Source organism: Notolabrus celidotus, chromosome 17, assembly GCF_009762535.1.
Source record: "Notolabrus celidotus isolate fNotCel1 chromosome 17, fNotCel1.pri, whole genome shotgun sequence".
In the NCBI taxonomy this organism is placed as follows: Eukaryota; Metazoa; Chordata; class Actinopteri; order Labriformes; family Labridae; genus Notolabrus; species Notolabrus celidotus.
In genome coordinates, this window is record NC_048288.1 from 623,253 (window position 1) to 642,447 (window position 19,195).

The 19,195-nt window shown below is 37.4% G+C and overlaps 1 protein-coding gene across 1 annotated transcript in view; it reads left to right on the plus strand.

Moving 5' to 3' along the window:
• The first annotated feature begins 5,267 nt into the window (after window positions 1-5,267).
• The window catches only part of LOC117829166 (calponin-3-like), a 34,011-nt gene continuing 20,083 nt past the window's right edge, over window positions 5,268-19,195 (plus strand). Inside the window, exon 1 of the mRNA XM_034706748.1 lies at window positions 5,268-5,536. Coding sequence (XP_034562639.1) covers window positions 5,480-5,536 — 57 coding nt within the window. The 5' untranslated portion in view covers window positions 5,268-5,479. The remainder of the gene's footprint in view (window positions 5,537-19,195) is intronic.

Here is a 19,195-nt window from a genome sequence, read left to right on the forward strand (position 1 = left end):
TTATTTCTTAATCTTGATGCTTTAACTTATTTTAATTACACATATTTTATTTTGGTGTGCATTGGTCTCTATTTTATTTTATTTTTATGTTGTTCTTATTTTTAATTTGTATTTTTATTAGTTTTATTATTATCATTATTATTATCTTCCACTAAAATGTCTTAGCATTGTTTCATTTCTGCTTCTTTCTTGTTTTCAATCACTGTAAAGCACTTTGGGTTGCATTTTATTTGTATGAAAGGTGCTATATAAATAAAGCTTGATTGATTGATTGATTGATTTCCCTGCCCCTTTGTATATCTTTGTGTAATCTTTTTTTTTACTTTATTGTATTTTTTTGGTCCACCTAGGTGTGCACGCCCTCTTTTACAGAACATGATATTAGCTGTCAATAAAAGATAGGCCAGAGTTCTAAGAGGGATGGTGGTGGTCTCATGCACACAGTCACAAGCACAGAAGAAAAAGGTTTTCTTTCTTTTCTTTTGCTGAAGAATAAATTGCATTAATATTGGACAGTTTGTGACAAACATGACACAAACCAGAAATATATATGCAGACAAGAGGAAAAGAAAGAAGAAAGAGAAGAAGAAACGAGGAAAAAAAAAAAGAAGGATTATGAATGAGAGTTGGTAAATAAACTGAAATATTCAGACCGTCCATTCTACTGAATTGGTGCAAACTGTTGTCCATCTCATGCAACTTACAAAGAAAATCTGATTCTAATAAGAAATTAATAAATAACTTTTGAAATGTTGTTTAAAAATCATTGTTTTTGATGAAAATGTAAAAACCTTGGAATAATGTTTTTAGAAATATGTTTGAAATAATAGAGTTTATTTATATAACACCTCTCTAGAACAGGCATCACAAAGTGCTTCACAATAACAGAATAGAAAGCAACAAGCAAGACATAGAATATATACAAGTAGACAAAATACAAAAACACAACAGACGTAAAAACAGACAGGTCAATCAAAGGCTCGTCTAAACAAATTAGTTTTCAACGGCTTTTTAAAAATGACCACAGTGTCCACAGCTCCCAGCTCCGGTGGAAAACTGTTCCAAAGTTGTGGAGCAACAACCTCAAAAGCACCGTCACCCTTAGGTTTTAATCTGGTGCGAGAGAGCCAGCAAACCCTGATCAGAGGACCTCAGAGTCCTGCTGGAGTTACACAGCTTCAGCAGTTCTCCGATATGCTGGAGCCTGACCATGTGTTGCTTTATTCACAGTCACAAGAGTTTTAAACTGGACTCAGAACTTAATGGGGAGCCAATGCAAAGACTGAAGTATGGGTGTGACATGGGACCTTCTGGAGGATTTTGTGAGGAGCGTAGCTTCAGTGTTTTGGACCACTTGTGGGCGGTTCAAAGACTTGCTGCTGAGACAACTACAAAGAATTACAGTAGTCTAACCGAAAGACATCCTTATCCTTATAATCCATTGAAAGATTTGTTGGCTCGCATATACAGTTGAGGTCAAAATTATTAGCTCCCCCAGGAATTCTGGAACATTTTCCTTAAATTCTGCTCAATGATTGAATCATTGATAAAACTTGATATAAGCAAACATTCACCAGTGTTCTTTAGTAGCTTTGGTACATTTTGGAATGTAAAATACATTTTTAGGATAACTTTATATCAAATATAGTGAAAAATGGGGTGGTCAAAATTATTAGCCCCCCTGTGAATTTTTGCTTTTAAAACAACCCTGTGCAGTCAGCTGGTTTCCTAACAACACCTGTCAGTCAATTGGCTTCCTAACAACACTTGAGCATCCAATCAGCATTGAGATTTACTTAAGGGACTCCAAACAGGGCACTTGAACACGTTATTGAGAGAGACTACTCTTATAAACCATGCCAAAGACAATGGAAATCAGTCTTCAGCTCAAAAAGAAGATAATGGAGGCTCATAATAAGGGGGAAGGCTATACTGTAATTTCCAGGCGTTTTACAGTGTCTAGAACAGCTGCATGTTGCATCATTGCAAAGTACAAGGAGACAAACTCTGTTAGAAACAAACCTAGGCGTGGTAGAAAATGCAAGATTTCAAGAACTTTGGAGAGGAGAGTAGTCTAAAGATGTCAGCAAGAAGCCCCGGACATCTTCCAAAGTAATTGTTGCTGACCTGACCTCCATTGGAGTTGATGTTTGAAGGAGCACAGTTGTGAGGGATCTTCATCATAGTGGGCTTCAGGACCATCGTCCCAGAAGAACCCCTTTACTCAAAGAGCGGCACATCAGAGCCAGACTGAGGTTTACCTGAGAACATTTGATAGGTAAAGATGAGTTTTGGAAGTCTGTCTTTTGATCTGATAGAACTTTTTGGGCATATGGATGTTCATTATATTTGGCCAAGAAAGGGAGAGTCCTTCAACCCTCAGAACACGGTCCTCAGAATTAAACATGGTGGTCGCAGCATCGTACCATGGCACTGTTTTGCAGCTTCAGGCACAGGGAGTCTTGTTCTGGTGCATGGCATCATGAAAAAAGAAAGTTATGTTGACATTTTGAGGGATCATATGAAGAAATCTGCTCTTAGTCTAAGCTTAGGTTGGTGCTGCTGGGTCTTCCAACAAGACAATGATCCACAGCTTACGTCAAAATAGGTCAAACATTTCTTAAAGGACACCAAAACCAAGGTCCTGGAGTGGCCTGCACAGAGCCCAGATCTAAATAATCCTATGAAGAATCTGTGGCGGGTGCTCAAAGTGAATGTCCATGCAAGAGCCATGTACTCTGGACCAGCTGGAACAATTTGCATCAGAAGAATGGGCCATAACATCTGAAGAGCCATGTGCCAACCTTGTAAAGAACTATTTGAAGAGGTTGTTGTCAGGTGTGGCTCAGAACGGGCGCACTATTGACTACTTAGGGCCAGGGGGCTAATAATAATTTTGGACATGCCATTTTCACCGTTTCTTGTTTCAATTCATTGCATCAATAAAATATCCAAATCAAACATAGTGAACATTTATCTTAGTTATTTTGGAAACACATAAACTCTAAACACTTGATTTTAATGGTCATTTTCATGGAGAAATCAAGGGTTTTATCCGATTTCACAAGGGGGGCTAAGAATTTTGACCTCAAGTCTATATGAATGTGAGAATGTGTATATGTTTATGTCCAGACTGCTAATGGGGTACCAAGATGGTGAAGGGGTGGGAATCTTATTTAAATATTTACTTTTCTGTCATCAGATAAATATTTGATTATTATTGTTATTATTATAAATATATCTCTACTTTATTTTGATTTTTGATTTTATTAAAAGGAATGATTGAATGCTTCCCTTTTAAATGTTCCTCATGTGTCTCACACAAAGAGAGAGAGAGAACTTTCTGTTTTCACGCCCCTAAGCTCTGAACTCTCTGCCTCTGACATCTCATATCAAAACAACGAGCTCTCTGAGTGTTTTTAAAGTAAACTTAAAACTTACCTTTTTAATCTAGCTTTTAATTTGGAGTCATTTTTTTTCAACTCTGGACTGCATTATTATGATTTTTATTGTTATTTCAATTATTATTCTAAACATTATTATTATAATCATTGCTTTAACATTTATTTATCTTATTCAATTATTTATTTATCTATTTATTTCTTGTATTCAGCTAATTTTGTTAAAGCTACCTTATTTTAAACTTTTCTTTCTACTCTTACTTATTTGATTAATTTGACTGTCTTGATTTTATTTTATCTTTAAGTATTTTATGTATAATCATTCCTTTTTCTATCTCTCTGTTACTTTGGGAAGCACCTAGGGCTGCATGTTTATATGTATGAATGGTGCTATATAAATAAAGTTGATTTGAGTTATTATTATTATTATTGTTATTATTATTGACTATCCGTTAGGGTCCTTTTCTTCTTCTTGTCTTCTTTAGGTGTATATGGCCCTGTTCTCTTTTGTTACTACCCTGTACACTGCCATTCTATGCGGGGGTGGGGTCAGTGATATGACTGAATCATCACCTGTGCTATGTTTTGCAATGTCAGAGCCACTGTAAAACAAACAATAAACAATTGATCACAAAAAAAGAAAGACTGGTTATTTGCTTAAAAATAATTTTGTTTTGGTGACAAATGTTTGTAAAATGAGAATTCTCAGAAACTCTAAAAATAAAAATAATAATTGTACAAATTCAAGAAGTATGTTCCTTAGATGTTCCAAGGAACATACTTCTTGAATTTTACTTCTTGAATTTGCTATTTAACAAAATATTTGAGTATAAAAAGTGTGCATCAATCCTGTAATGTTTCAACTGGGCAGGGGCTTCGTAGTGGGGGGAAAAGTGGGACTGACTACCTAGGGCCCAAGTGGGAAGGGGGGGGCTTAATAGGCTTGAAATAAAATGTGTTTTCTACTACGCCTTTCTTTTGTTTTGTTATAACTGCAATAAGATAACCAAAATTGTCTGAATAAATAAACAAATATTCAGAATTCCTTTCTGGAAAAAAGGGGAGTCTCAGCTCCGTGAGATGCGCGTTTCATGCCTAAAGTGGGGAGTTGGCATATTTTCACAGCATCTAGTGTGGCTGAATCTGATTGAAAGTAAACTGTAGGTTTTAGAGTTTTATTTGACTTCATGAGGTTAGATTAGACCAAATAATGCCCCCTTGTTGTTATTCAACAAGTCACTTGGCTTCAAATAATCTTGTTTACAGAGGTGGACAGTCTGAAGGTCAATACTGAGCAGTTACATTTAGAGAAATTGTAAAATAATAATATTGATATGTATCTTAGATTTGAGTCAGTTAACCAGGATACTTTTAAGCATATATTTTTGTTTAAAGCAAATAAAGCAGTATTATAGCAGCAATGTTATATGTTGTAGGGTTGGCTGTGGTGATGGGGCCAACTGAGATATCTTTTCAGGGGCCCAGAATTCTAGTGAGGCCCCTGATCCTGGGTCTCTGAAAACAAGAAGACAAACAGCAAAGGATGACTCCAGTGGTGTCTGAGGGTCTCTGGAGGCTCTGGATCGTACTGGCTTACATTGCTGAAGTCCACAGTGTGTCCCCCATGCAGAGAGAGAACTGAAGAGAGAGAGAGAGAGAGAGAGAGAGAGAGAGAGAGAGAGAGAGAGAGAGAGAGAGAGAGAGAGAGAGAGAGAGAGTGTATGTGTGTGTGTGTGTGTGTGTGTGTGTGTGTGTGTGTGTGTGTGTGCAGTCCTCCCACCTGAACTGTTTGTGTACTCAACAGTTCTTTTAAACAAAAGAGGGAGGAGTCGTCTCCAGTCCGGGCTCTGATTGGCTGCCTGGGCTTCGTCAACCACCCGACGACATTTTTGCAGTCTGCTCCAAAAAAGCAAAGTCTCTGGTCCCGTTTCTGTGAAGCTCTGCAGAAAACTTTCCCCTCGGCCTGGACGAGAAAGGAGCCGAAGCATCCGCGGATTGACTGATCCTGATCCGGATTAGAGCCACAGAGGGGTTCTGCTCAGAGTTCCGAGGACTTTATCTGGAGTAAAAGCAGCAGAATGACACATTTTAATAAAGGGCCAGCCTACGGACTGTCTGCCGAAGTGAGGAGCAAAGTAAGTGTTTTCTCTTTGTGTCCCAGCAGGAACAAACATCATGTTAGAGAGGAGAACAAAGCTGAGCTCACACACTTAAACAAACACACCGTTATATACACACTGTCCTCCTCTTCCTCCTCTTCCTCCTCTTCCTCTGACACAATGAGCAGAAACTCTTCATCAGTGCTCTCACTGTCCTCTCTGCCAGGCTTCACTTTTTACTCTTTAGGATCTGCTTCAGGAGAGGTTGCTCCTTCAGACTGAAGCAGATTTCAGAAACCTGATCCTGATCCCTTCAACTTTGAACCCTAGAGAAGACCAAACTGTGAGACTTCAGTAAACCCTCATATGTACAGAGCTCTGTCCTCTTCACATGGAGCTCTGCTGTGTTTTTCCACATTATGTAAGCTGCTTCTGCCAAATAGTAAACCAGGGGCATGAAGGGGGTCCGGCCTTAGTCCAGCACCCCTGTCTCCCCACAATAGTGGCTGAAGAATGTCCTTCTGTTCCTCTTTGTCCTCATGGATTCTGGCTCTGCATCAGTCATGGAGTTACGCTCAGTGGATTAAGGTTTCCATCGTAGAGAATCTGATCTGTGGTTCTCCTGCAGGGAGGAGCCTGACATCAGCAGGGACTGACTTGAATATATGAAGGCCTGTAATAACTCTAAAGGGCTGCCACAGTGTGACTGCTGTTCAAGAGATTATTAAAGAGGACGTGCATACTTAGAGGAAAAGAAGCAGAGGATGAAAACAGGACTTCATAATAAAACATGGATCAGCCGGAGGACTCAAAGCAGACCGAACAGTCCGGGCCTTTTAAAACAGGGACTCTGTGCTCCTCCAGGTTCCTCAGGGAGAGACTCCCACACTTTGTATTCCTCATTTAGACAAAGCATGACTGTACCACCTCAGTGACCTATGAGTCCACTGAGAGCTTTAAAGTCAGTGACCTTTCAGTTCAGTCCCTCCCACATGTTGTACTGAATGATGCAGGTTCAGGACCAGCAGCCTGTTGCACCAGCGGTGCATAAGTTCAAACATAGCCTAGTTTGAACGTGATTTCTTATTCAGGATGGAGTTTAGTTCCAACGTCAGCCTAAGTTACAACTTGATTCTTACACTTAGTACACTTAGTACTTTACACCTAGTAGGTGTGATGGAATTCAGCAACAAACTGGACACTGGACACAGAAGACTCAGGAGACTCTGACGGCTTACGTTGAAATAGTTTATGTAGAACTTGGCCAAGGAGAAATAACATAACAGTACACAGGCAGGAGAGTGCAGTGCAATGCCAAGTCAGTTCTGACAGACAAAACCCTTGGCATGGTATTTATTCCCTCTGAAGACGACACTAAAGTTAGATAACCATGTTTGGACAATAGGAACACAACAAGTAGGAAGAAGACCTGTGCTCTAGTTCTGGAGACAGTAAGTCGGCCATAACACACAGATAAAGACAGGAGCAGGGGGAGAGACCTTGACTACTACCCTGACACGATCTCGCCCGTAACAGATGACATAGGAAACAAGTTACTCTAAACATGACATTTAGACTGAAAGAATACAATAGTTAAACATTCTTATATACATATATATAAGACTATGAAAATTCCACGACAGTAGGTGTAAAGTCCTACGTAGAGTACCGAGAGATTACATCCTTTGGAAAAATATGATGACCAAGATTTGCACTCCTGAGTATTAATGTATGTTGTAGTTGATCATTTTACCATGATGTCACTGTTATTATACACACTGTAGATTAAGGATTTAGGCTTTAGTTATCACCTTACTATGACACTTTATTAAGACTTACATACCTCCTGTTGTTGTTCTGCAACAGTAACGTCAGTTCGTTTCAGCTGTTGGTCAGCTCTGAGAAGATTAGGCACAAAATATAACAATGCATCAAAACTGGTGCTTTCCTCTGATTGGCTGCTGGAAGTGTAAACGTCACATCTGCGATGATGTTTTGGTTAGTTTGGACCAAGCGGCAACCTCCGGTCTAAAAATATGAGTCAATGCTGAAGTGTTAAAAGCTGCAGTTCATCGAGGATCCACTTGAGGCTGGCTCCGGAAGTACTGGAAGTCACATACACATGAATGGGGAAAAGACGATCTTTGCAGCATTAATAAACATGTTTACAGCCTGGTACAAAAGATGAGTGTAGTCTGGATAGCTCATTTCTCGATGTCCTCTCACTGTGAGGGGGGTGAAATTTTTTCTAATTCGGTAATTTAGAAGATATTGAGATTACTAGTCCTCCAATGAGAGGCACAGCTGCCTGTGGGAACACTGCAGCTGTTGGCTAGGAGGCTCAAAGCCCGCCTCTTTACGTCACACTGGCTCGACAGAAGCAATATGGCTGCCGCAGCTGATTGGTCTCAAAACAGCTCTTCAGAAACAGATGGGTGACGTCACAGATACTACATCCATATTTTATACAGTCTATGGTTTGGACGTTACGGTCTACTAGTTCAGATGAACCTTACGTCTCTGTGGTGAAACCAAACTATGACACAACTGAAGTTACAAACTAACTAGTTTCAACGTCTGGTTTAGTGAGGACTTTACACTCTAACTTAGGACTCAACTTATACACAGCTGGTGCAACAGGCTGCTGGAGTCTTTTCCACGTTCCAGGTCAGGTTTTCTATATTGATAACAGGTTTTATGATCAGATTGCTAGTTAGTTGTTAGTTGTTAGTAATCTTCATGTGAATCGTCCATGCTGACTGTCAGGGCTGTAAATGTCGTGCGGACGAGGTCATCACAGCCTGCACTGAAGTTCACATCCTCCCAAATGTAGCACAGAGTGGATCATTGTACGCTGACATTAGTGCATGGTTATCACATGCATTACACAGTGGAGACTCTGCTGGAGAGCCTCACTGGAAGAACACTGAATCAGCACAGTTCAACAGTTTTTAATGTTTTTAGCATGAAACATGTAATACGCTAACTTAATGTTGTTCTGGTACTTGAAAATGAACACCTCAAAAGTGTCATTCATTTCACCACAGTGTGAAACTGACTTGTAGCAGCTGTTAAAACCTTTCTTTAAAGGTCCTGTGAGGAGTTTTTAACTGGCTGAGAAACAGACTGAAAATGATACCGATGCCTCTTTATGACCTTCAATAGCAAACAAGACCATCAGCAGCAACACTAACACCTTCTCTGTTGTCATTTTTAATGCCTGAAACCGCCCTGAGGGGGTAGGTGTCAGACCAGATAATGGACATCTCACTTCAGAAACAGTCTTTATTTGACTGTTTTCGTGGAAAATAATCACATTGCCTGATAAAGTTGACTGTTAAAAGACAACAGGATGAAGTTTATGTTGAAAACACTACTTTTGCATGTATAGGACAAGAGATAAGAGGTACCACTTTGTCCACAAGGGGTGCCAGAATTGATACAAAACAAAAGTTCCTCACAGCAGCTTTAAAGCTTAGGTTGGTAGTCAGATTTAGATCCACTTTTTGTTATACTGGTTAAAATGATCTTCATGTCCTGATGGTAATCAATACATAATGTGTTCTTAAAAAAGAGGTAAAAAAAGCTGCTATCTACAGCCGGAGTAAACCTGGGAAAACACCAACCAATCCCTGCCATCAGGAGCCAAATGATGAAACCAATCAGATCCTGTCCTGCCGTTCTGCCCGCCTCCTGCAAAGCGTACATTTCATGTTTGTTTGTGTTTTTAACTTTCACTATGAGAATGTTTTGGTGTTTTCTTACCGCTGAGTGAGACATGAGTTGACGTAGTGCAAAACACAAACCATGTGCTGAGGACCGGTTTTGAATCAGTCACCATCGTTTTGGAGGAGCTATGAGGGGAGGGGGGGGGAGGGGTTAGACAGAGTCCAGAGGAAATGCTACATTCAAATTCATGCTAGTTTTCCATGAATACCAACCCTAGCTTTAATAAAAAGAGAACATGGACTCCTTCAGTCAGCATGCTGTAACGTCACGTGAAGTCACCAATCTGTTTCCGAAGCCCTGTTTTGAAGCCAATCGTCGGTGGGTGCCATATTGGATCTGCTGAACTCAACCAAACTTAGTGTGAGCGAGCGTGAGGTAAAGAGGCGGGCCTTTAGCCTCCTCGCTAACAGCTACAGTGTTTCCGCCTGTCAATCAAGTCAGCTATGCCCTTATTTGGGCGAAACTCATAATCTTAATATCTTTAAAAATACAGAGTTATAACTTCACCCCCCGTACAGTGTGTGCTGATAGAGAGCTATTCAGACCCAAACTGTTTATGAACCAGGCTGTAAACATGTTTATTTCTGCTGTAAAGATCGTCTCTTTGAATGGGTGTGTATGTGGTTTCCTGAGTTTCTGCAGACAGCCTCAAGTGGACACTCAAGGACATGCAGTTTATAACACTTCCACATGGGCTTCATATTTTAAGACCGGAGGTTATGAGAAAGAGGCTCTTTTCTCTCTAAACTCAAAGTTGTACGTTCAGTCCTGAAAGCCTTCACTTATTGAATAAGTTCATGTTCAAAGTATAGAGGTCTTTGTTGTGGAAATCAATGGTACTGTTATTATTTCCTCACATAGCTGTGGCAGGCCAGCTCTTGTTCAATGCTCACCGTGTGTGTAGTCCTGGGGTCTGCAGGAGAGAGGAGCATATTGTAATGAATGAAAACAGTCTGAATCAAATCCATCTCTGTCATCACTGCATGTATACTGTGATGTTTTCATCCTGCACGTAAAGCTGCTCATCTTTTCAGTCACACTCTGCAATGCAGCATGAATACAAATCAATATATAAATCAGAAGTGTGTGTGCATGGAAGAGCTCTGCTGTAGTCTGACTGACTGAACCTTTAACCCAGACTGAGTCCTCTTTGAGAGGAGAAGCTTCATGTGAGCAAGCAGGCTCTGTGTTTGTGATATTACGACTGCTCTATCAGAGTGAGAGCAGGTCTTCAGACTGCAGTCACTTTTCACACCATGTCCTAATGAAGCTGATCAGTGAAGAACACTCTGAGTTCATCTTGATCTCTGAAACAGTGAGTATAAAGAGCTGATGAAAAGTGACTCAGTGATAAAGATTATTTAGAGGTTTCTCACTTTCTGTTTACAGAAGTCTGAACTTTGAACCTGCAAAGGGTGATGGGGTGTCATGTTGGTAATATACTGTCTATGGCACATGGTGCTAGTTTGACATTTCATATTGATTTAACACTGATTGATCAGATTGATGGATCAGATTGATGGATCAGATTGATGGATCAGATTGATGGATCAGATTGATTGATGGATCAGATTGATGGATCAGATTGATGGATCAGATTGATGGATCAGATTGATGGATCAGATTGATGGATCAGATTGAGTGATCAGATTGATTGATGGATCAGATTGATTGATCAGATTTAGTGATCAGATTGATGGATCAGATTGAGTGATCAGATTGATGGATCAGATTGATGGATCAGATTGATGGATCAGATTGATGGATCAGATTGATGGATCAGATTGATTGATGGATCAGATTGATTGATCAGATTTAGTGATCAGATTGATGGATCAGATTGATGGATCAGATTGATGGATCAGATTGATGGATCAGATTGATGGATCAGATTGATGGATCAGATTGATTGATGGATCAGATTGATTGATCAGATTTAGTGATCAGATTGATGGATCAGATTGAGTGATCAGATTGATGGATCAGATTGATGGATCAGATTGATGGATCAGATTGATTGATGGATCAGATTGATTGATCAGATTTAGTGATCAGATTGATGGATCAGATTGATGGATCAGATTGAGTGATCAGATTGATGGATCAGATTGATGGATCAGATTGATGGATCAGATTGATGGATCAGATTGATTGATGGATCAGATTGATGGATCAGATTGATGGATCAGATTGATTGAATCAGGTGATCTCCTGGAGTTTGGTCGATTTGAAGAGAGAAAGCTGTTTTTGAAAGTTGTCTGATCCAAGTGACGTTTTGTTAACCGCTGTGTTTGATGTTGTTCCCTAACCTCCCGCCAAATCATAGAAGTAACATGGTGTCATTGGTAGAATTGTAACAGTTCCCAAAGCCAAAATATGAGTAAGTGTACCAACCACACAATAACCACAACGCATGGACAGCACATCTGATAACATATCCATGTATAGTTTCTCAATGTAAAGCCACAGTTACAAAAATGTCGGGATGCAAAATGTTGATAAAACAGATCTGATGGTCTGCAAACTGTCAGGGGATGTAGTTCCTCGCTGCATCATGCAGGTTCAAACTGAAGCATGCAAAGAGGAAACCATACAGAGACATGACCCAGAGGAGGGGACTGGTCTGAGCCGAGCTCTTTAAGATAGACTTAGGGGAAGAGGAAAAATGACCAGAACTAAATCTGACACTCATTATGGAAGTCATGTTAATGCACCATCCGCTCTGAAGAAGAGAGGCCCCTGGCTCGTTATTGCACACAGTGTCAAAGCCATCGATAGTGATGGTATGGGGATGCATGTAAGGGATCATGGATGGTTAGCAGGTTGTTATGGAAAATAGATCCCGACAGGGTGAGACAAGACCCCGATGCTAACTACCTGCTAACCATTCATTATCCCTCTTATTACCCAGCTACTAACTTCAGATACAAACACGTTGTTAAAAACATTGATTAAAGATGATTTTATTGATTTAAATGATTTATGTTTAAGGTTTTTAAAAATAGTCCCAGTGATTCCTCGTCAGTGATCGTTCCATGGTGATGGATTCTTCTCTGTCTGTTGCGGTGGATTGAACATGAAACTGTCCTCATTCAGCTCTCCTTCTTCTCTGAGCTCTGTGGTTCACACACCTTTAAAAAGAAACTAATGTCACAACTTTGAACCCTGCTGCTATCATCACCACCACTCATGGTTTAACTTTCTTTGTAGAGATCACTAACCTAAAGTTTCTCTCACCTGCTCCGCTCCTTCATCATATTGATGGACAGGATCCAAGATGGAAACATCTGTAGCCGGCTGATTTAGCATGCTAATCAAAGCTAACGTTTTAGCCCCATTGTTTACCAATATGATGCTAACAGAAGCTAACGGTTTCCCCTCACCTTACGGTCTATGGTGTCAACAAGCAGAAGCTAAATGTGTCTGAACTCTTTTCTGTGGATTGATTTGACATGACGTGTGATCAGTTTGTCTCTGGTGTTGATCATGTTAGTGAAAGTTAATAACCACTGTCAAGGGGTTTAGACCAATCAGAATCAAGCTTCTTACACAACCTGAAGAGAGCCAGGTAATAAACAACACTAACCAGCAGCTGTTTTAGATTTGGTATGCTGCATTCAGGAAAACCTGTTATCATCTAGAAAAGCTAACAGTGACATCAGCCTCGTGAGCGCAGGCATTGGCTGATGCCAGTTGTTTCCCAATGCCCAATCAGAATCAAGCTTCTTACACAGCCGGAAAATCAGTAAGAAAGCCGGGTGATAAAAGAGTCTACTGCACAGGTAGCTGGCATGTCAGAGTGGGCACCTGTACTACTGAACATTATACACAGGTGTTGGAGCAAGGTAATATTTTGCTTTTATTTTTAATATGATTTTAATTTCAGATTTTTTACATGTTTTATTCTGATTTGTAAACTTTGCTTTTATGGCTTCTCTGCTTTTATTGTCAGTTTTTATTATTTGTGTGAAGCACTTGGTTTCTTGTTTTGAAAAGTGCTAGAGAGAGGACCTAAACTGTTGTGCAGCATGAGTGGGGCAATATTTCACTTTAAAGTCCAGAACCTGGTCTCATCATTTCCCAAATGTTGACACAGTGTGACACAGCTGATGCAGCTCCACGGTAAACACGTGTTGCTGGCTTCAATGAATGAGCAGATATGTTTCCTAGAACAATCATACGTTTCAACATTTGTTGTGTTTGCACTATTTTTAGTTTGAATGGTTCAAACACCTGCAGAACTTGATTTGAACTCTTAACACAGTGTCAGAACTTTTTTCAATGAGTGGTTGTAATGCAAACACAGCAAGGGACAATAAGAAGTTGGTCTGAAAGAAAGAACTCCAGTATTACCATCTTCCTACAGACAGACTCTGGACTTTGAGATGTCCCAGTTTGATCTGAAGTGACCTTCTTTAGAACATATTAATCTGTAACCTGTAATGATTCGGGTCCTCTGCAGCAGCTGCTGCTTCCGTAGTTCACTGCAGTGAAACCTTGTATGTCAGAAAGTGCACATAAACAAAAGGAGGAGGACAGGCAGGGGCCCATCTGGGTTCCATTGCCAGAGTGTGATCAGTAGTCCGTGCTCCTCTCCGAGCGGCATACAACACATTCCTGGAATTCTTCAGCGAGCACCCCTTCATGAGGACCCCTTCCACTCGGGCTCAGTTCAGACCTCCCTCTGCTCAGGTGGCGTCACATTCTGGGTGTCTTCAGAGCACTTTGAATGTAGCTGTGACACTTCTTCTCTGTGACATGTTCAGAGGATGAAACATGATTAAAGCATAAAGTAGATATGAACTTTACTGAGACTAAAACACAGTTTGTAATGTTGTGAGTGTGAGTGTTGGGCCTCCAGCTGGTCCACAGAGCAGATTTCTTTATGTTCTCTTTTCCACCTCAGATCCAGCAGCTGGGGAAGAATAGGAAGTGTTTTTATTTTGGGAAATAATCCTGCCTTTCTTTCAAGTCCAAAGATATTGGGGTGCCGTTTGTAAAGTTGTGCACACTGAAAATAACATCTACAATTTTCCACAGTAAGCTCCAAAACATCATAAAAATGTAGAGTGAATATTTAAAAGTCACTTTTTTTAATCACATTTAGAGGAATATTTGTGATCTTCTTTACATTTAATTTATTTGTGAAATATATTTAGTTACAATCACAGTTAAATCAAAATGCTTAATATAAATCTAAATGTTAAATATAAATCTAAATGTTAAATGTAAATCTAAATGTTGAATAAATCTAAATGTTAGATACAAATGTTAAATCTAAATCTAAATGTTAAATAAAAATATAGATGTTAAATATAAATATAAATGTTAAATATAAATATAAATGTTAGATATAAATGTTAAATGTAAATATTAATGTTAAATCTAAATCTAAATGTTAAATCTAAATATAGATGTTAAATATAAATATAGATGTTGAATATAAATCTAAATGTTAGATATAAATGTTAAATATAAATATAAATGTTAAATATAAATCTAAATGTTGAATATAAATATAAATATCATATGTTGCACTGCGATCCTAAATATTTAGCTAATATGCAAATTAACTCTGCCGCCTAGTAGAAATACCAAAATAAAAGCCTCATAAAGTGATAAAGATATCCTAACCAAAGTCTGTCAGTACTGACTCCTACAGGTTATAGCCGGACTGACCACTGTAAATGTTTTAAGTTTTGGAGTCCACAAAGAGATTTCACAACACTCAGAGACAGACCTGACCCAGTCTATGGGACGGACAAGATAAGATGCTATTACTAAGTCTGTATCACTTTATGAAGCTTTTATTTTGGTACTTACGCTAGGCTGCAGAGTGAATTCACATATCAGCTAAATATTTAGGATCACAGAGATACATTTAACATTCATTTTTATATTTAATATTTATATTTAACATGTAACATTTAGATTCATATTTAACATTTAGATTTATATATAAGATTTATATTTAACATTTAGATTTATATTAAACATTTATATTTAAATCTAACATTTATATTTATATTTAACATTTAGATTTATATATAACATTTATATTTAACATTTATATTTAAATTAAACATTTATAGTTAAATCTAACATTTATATTTATATTTAACATTTAGATTTATATTTAACATTTACATTTATATTTAACATTTACATTTATATTAAACATTTATATTTATATTTAACATTTAGATTCATATTTAACATTTAGATTTATATATAACATTTATATTTAACATTTAGATTATATTAAACATTTATATTTAACATTTACATTTATATTAAACATTTGTATTTAAATCTAACATTTAGATTTATATTTAACATTTAGATTTATACATAACATTTATATTTAACATTTACATTTATATTAAACATTTATATTTAACATTTATATTTATATTAAACATTTATATTTAAATCTAACATTTAGATTTATATTTAACATTTAGATTTATATATAACATTTATATTTAACATTTATATTTAAATTAAACATTTATAGTTAAATCTAACATTTATATTTATATTTAACATTTAGATTTATATATAACATTTACATTTATATTTAACATTTACATTTATATTAAACATTCATATTTATATTTAACATTTAGATTCATATTTAACATTTAGATTTATATATAACATTTATATTTAACATTTAGATTATATTAAACATTTATATTTAACATTTACATTTATATTAAACATTTATATTTAAATCTAACATTTAGATTTATATTTAACATTTAGATTTATACATAACATTTATATTTAACATTTACATTTATATTAAACATTTATATTTAACATTTATATTTATATTAAACATTTATATTTAAATCTAACATTTAGATTTATATTTAACATTTAGATTTATATATAACATTTATATTTAACATTTATATTTAAATTAAACATTTATAGTTAAATCTAACATTTATATTTATATTTAACATTTAGATTTATATATAACATTTACATTTATATTTAACATTTACATTTATATTAAACATTTATATTTATATTTAACAATAAGATTCATATTTAACATTTAGATTTATATATAACATTTATATTTAACATTTAGATTATATTAAACATTTATATTTAACATTTACATTTATATTAAACATTTATATTTAAATCTAACATTTATATTTATGTTTAACATTTAGATTTATACATAACATTTATATTTAACATTTACATTTATATTAAACATTTATATTTAACATTTGTATTTATATTAAATATTTATATTTAAATCTAACATTTAGATTTATATTTAACATTTAGATTTATATATAACATTTATATTTAACATTTATATTTAAATTAAACATTTATAGTTAAATCTAACATTTACATTTATATTAAACATTTATATTTATATTTAACATTTAGATTTATGTTTAACATTTAGATTTAATATTTAAATTTAACAGTATTATTATCTTAAATATATTTGTGTTGAGAAAAATAAATGTGAAAAAGGTTCCAAGTATTGCTGTAAATGTGATAAAAACTTTAAAAATGTGTTGTGATATTTTCACAGATGGTTTGGAGCTGAATGTGGAGAATGTTGCTCATACTTTCGATGTGCACAACTTTACAAATGACGCCTCATACAAAGGAGACTGGTTCTGGATACTTGGTGCTGGATTACGGTGTTCCATGCACTGTGTATCATGCAGCGTGAGGTTCATCACTAACTATAAAGCCCTCACTCATCACTGTTTGCTGTATGAGTGTGTGGTTGGTCTCCCCGTGCGTAGACTAAAACTGCTGTATTCATATTTGTAAGTCTATTTTAGGTCTGCTCCTTCAAAGTGTCTCAGACGGTTCATCACAGGAACTCACACTCTTCCATCAGGGACCTTTTCTTACTGATCCAAAGGGCTGAACTGAGATGAGTTAGAGCTTAGGTTTGGTAGGAATGACGGTCTGAGTGGTCTGAGCGGTCTGGTCTTACAGGGGGATTCTCAGGTTAGGAGGCAGACACATGGAGCGGTGGGTGTTCTGCTTGGTGCTTTATGATTTTGAGTGATTTGTTATGTCATGTATTTGAATGTTTTAAAGGCATGTATTTAGTGTTTGTGTGTATGGCTGCTCTCTTTGTCAGAGACGTTATGAACTGTGCTGCTGCCGTCTATGTGGGACAGGACACTCCTGAAAAAGAGTCTTGAAGTCACAGGGAGGTTTTTCCTCCTGATTAAATGGATTCACTCAACAATAAACATAAATAAATCTAAATGAGTTTTGGATATCTGCACTATAAAAACCCCAGTTTCAGAAATCGAGAAGCAAAATGATGCCAGTCAGGATTTTTATTTAAGACATCCGAAATGAAAAACAGCTTCAGACATCTTTAAGATGACCGGACAGTGTTTGGATTCAATGTTCAACAACTTGTTTTAGAGGCACCTGAACACTCACTGCCACCTGCCGTTAAACAACACACTTCAGATATTTGTGTTACATTTTTTAATCAGCAAGTAGTTGAGGGTGTATGATGCTAACTCTTGTTTACACCCACCAGCAGCTTGTGAGCGTGAGAGTGAAGCTGGAGCTCCTGTAGAAACAGAGTGAGAGTGTGCGGCCCCTGCGTCAGAATGTGAGGCCTGTTGAACCACAGTCCCCCCCCCTGAACATACCTTCATAGCAGTGTCACATTGTTGTGGTTGTGGTCAATTCTGGATCGAGGTAGCAAGCCTTGCAGGATGTGCATCAGGTGGATAACACTGAAATGTCAACTTTCTCTTCTGACTTCATGTTGTGACTGAAACAAATGATAGTCATTCTGTAAAGACACCTCAGCTGCAGCACATCCTGCTGCTGCTCCATATCCTCTTCCCAGTGTCAATCAATCAATCAATCAATCAATCAATCAATCAATCAATCAATCAATCAATCAATCAATCAATCAATCAATCAATCAATCAATCAATCAATCAATCAACCAATCAATCAATCTTTATTTGTATAGCACCAAATCACAACAAATGTTATCTCAAGACTCTTCCATGGCGTGCCTCTTCCACGGGCTCGAGCGGGCCGAAAAACAAACCAGTTCAACCAGCTCCGAACCAGCGCGAGCACCAGGCCGGAAATACAACCCAGTTCACGTTGGTCAAAAAGAGGTATGAGTCAAATTATGAACAGAGACCCAACACCAAGACAGGATAAGACTCAGTCTGACCCCACCTTAATCCACCATGTATCAATCAATCAATCAATCAATCAATCAATCAATCAATCAATCAATCAATCAATCAATCAATCAATCAATCAATCTTTATTTGTATAGCGCCAAATCACAACAAACATTATCTCAAGACTCTTTTACAAACAGAGCAGGTCTAGACCACTCTATGTCAAATTATGAACAGAGACCCAACACCAAGACAGGATAAGACTCAGTCTGACCCCACCTTAATCCACCATGAGCATTACACCTCACAGTATTTAGCTAGTTACAGCGGAGAGGACAAACTTCTTTTAACAGGCAGAAACCTCGAGCAGAACCAGACTCATGTTAGACAGACATCTACCTCGACCGAGTTGGGTCTGGAAAGAGGGATAGAGGAGAATAAGAGAGAGAGGGAGCGGTGATATTGATGAGACGAGTAGTAGTAGCTGTTGCCGCTGGAGTCCAGCACGTCCGTATCAGCTGGAGTCTGGAACGTCCACAGCAGGAGGACGTCTACAGCAGCTCAGAGGAACCTACGAGACAAGGGAGCTCAGAGACTCCAGAAAGGTCTATGGTTAGTAACTTTAATGGGGAGAGTTAAAGTAAGTGATGAAAGGGTTGGGGGGAAGGGGGTGAGATAGGATCCCAGTGTGTCGGTGCGACAGTTCCCCCAGCAGTCTAAGCCTATAGCAGCATAACTAAGAGCTGGTCCAAGCCTGATCCAGCTCTAACTATAAGCTTTATCAAAAAGGAAAGTT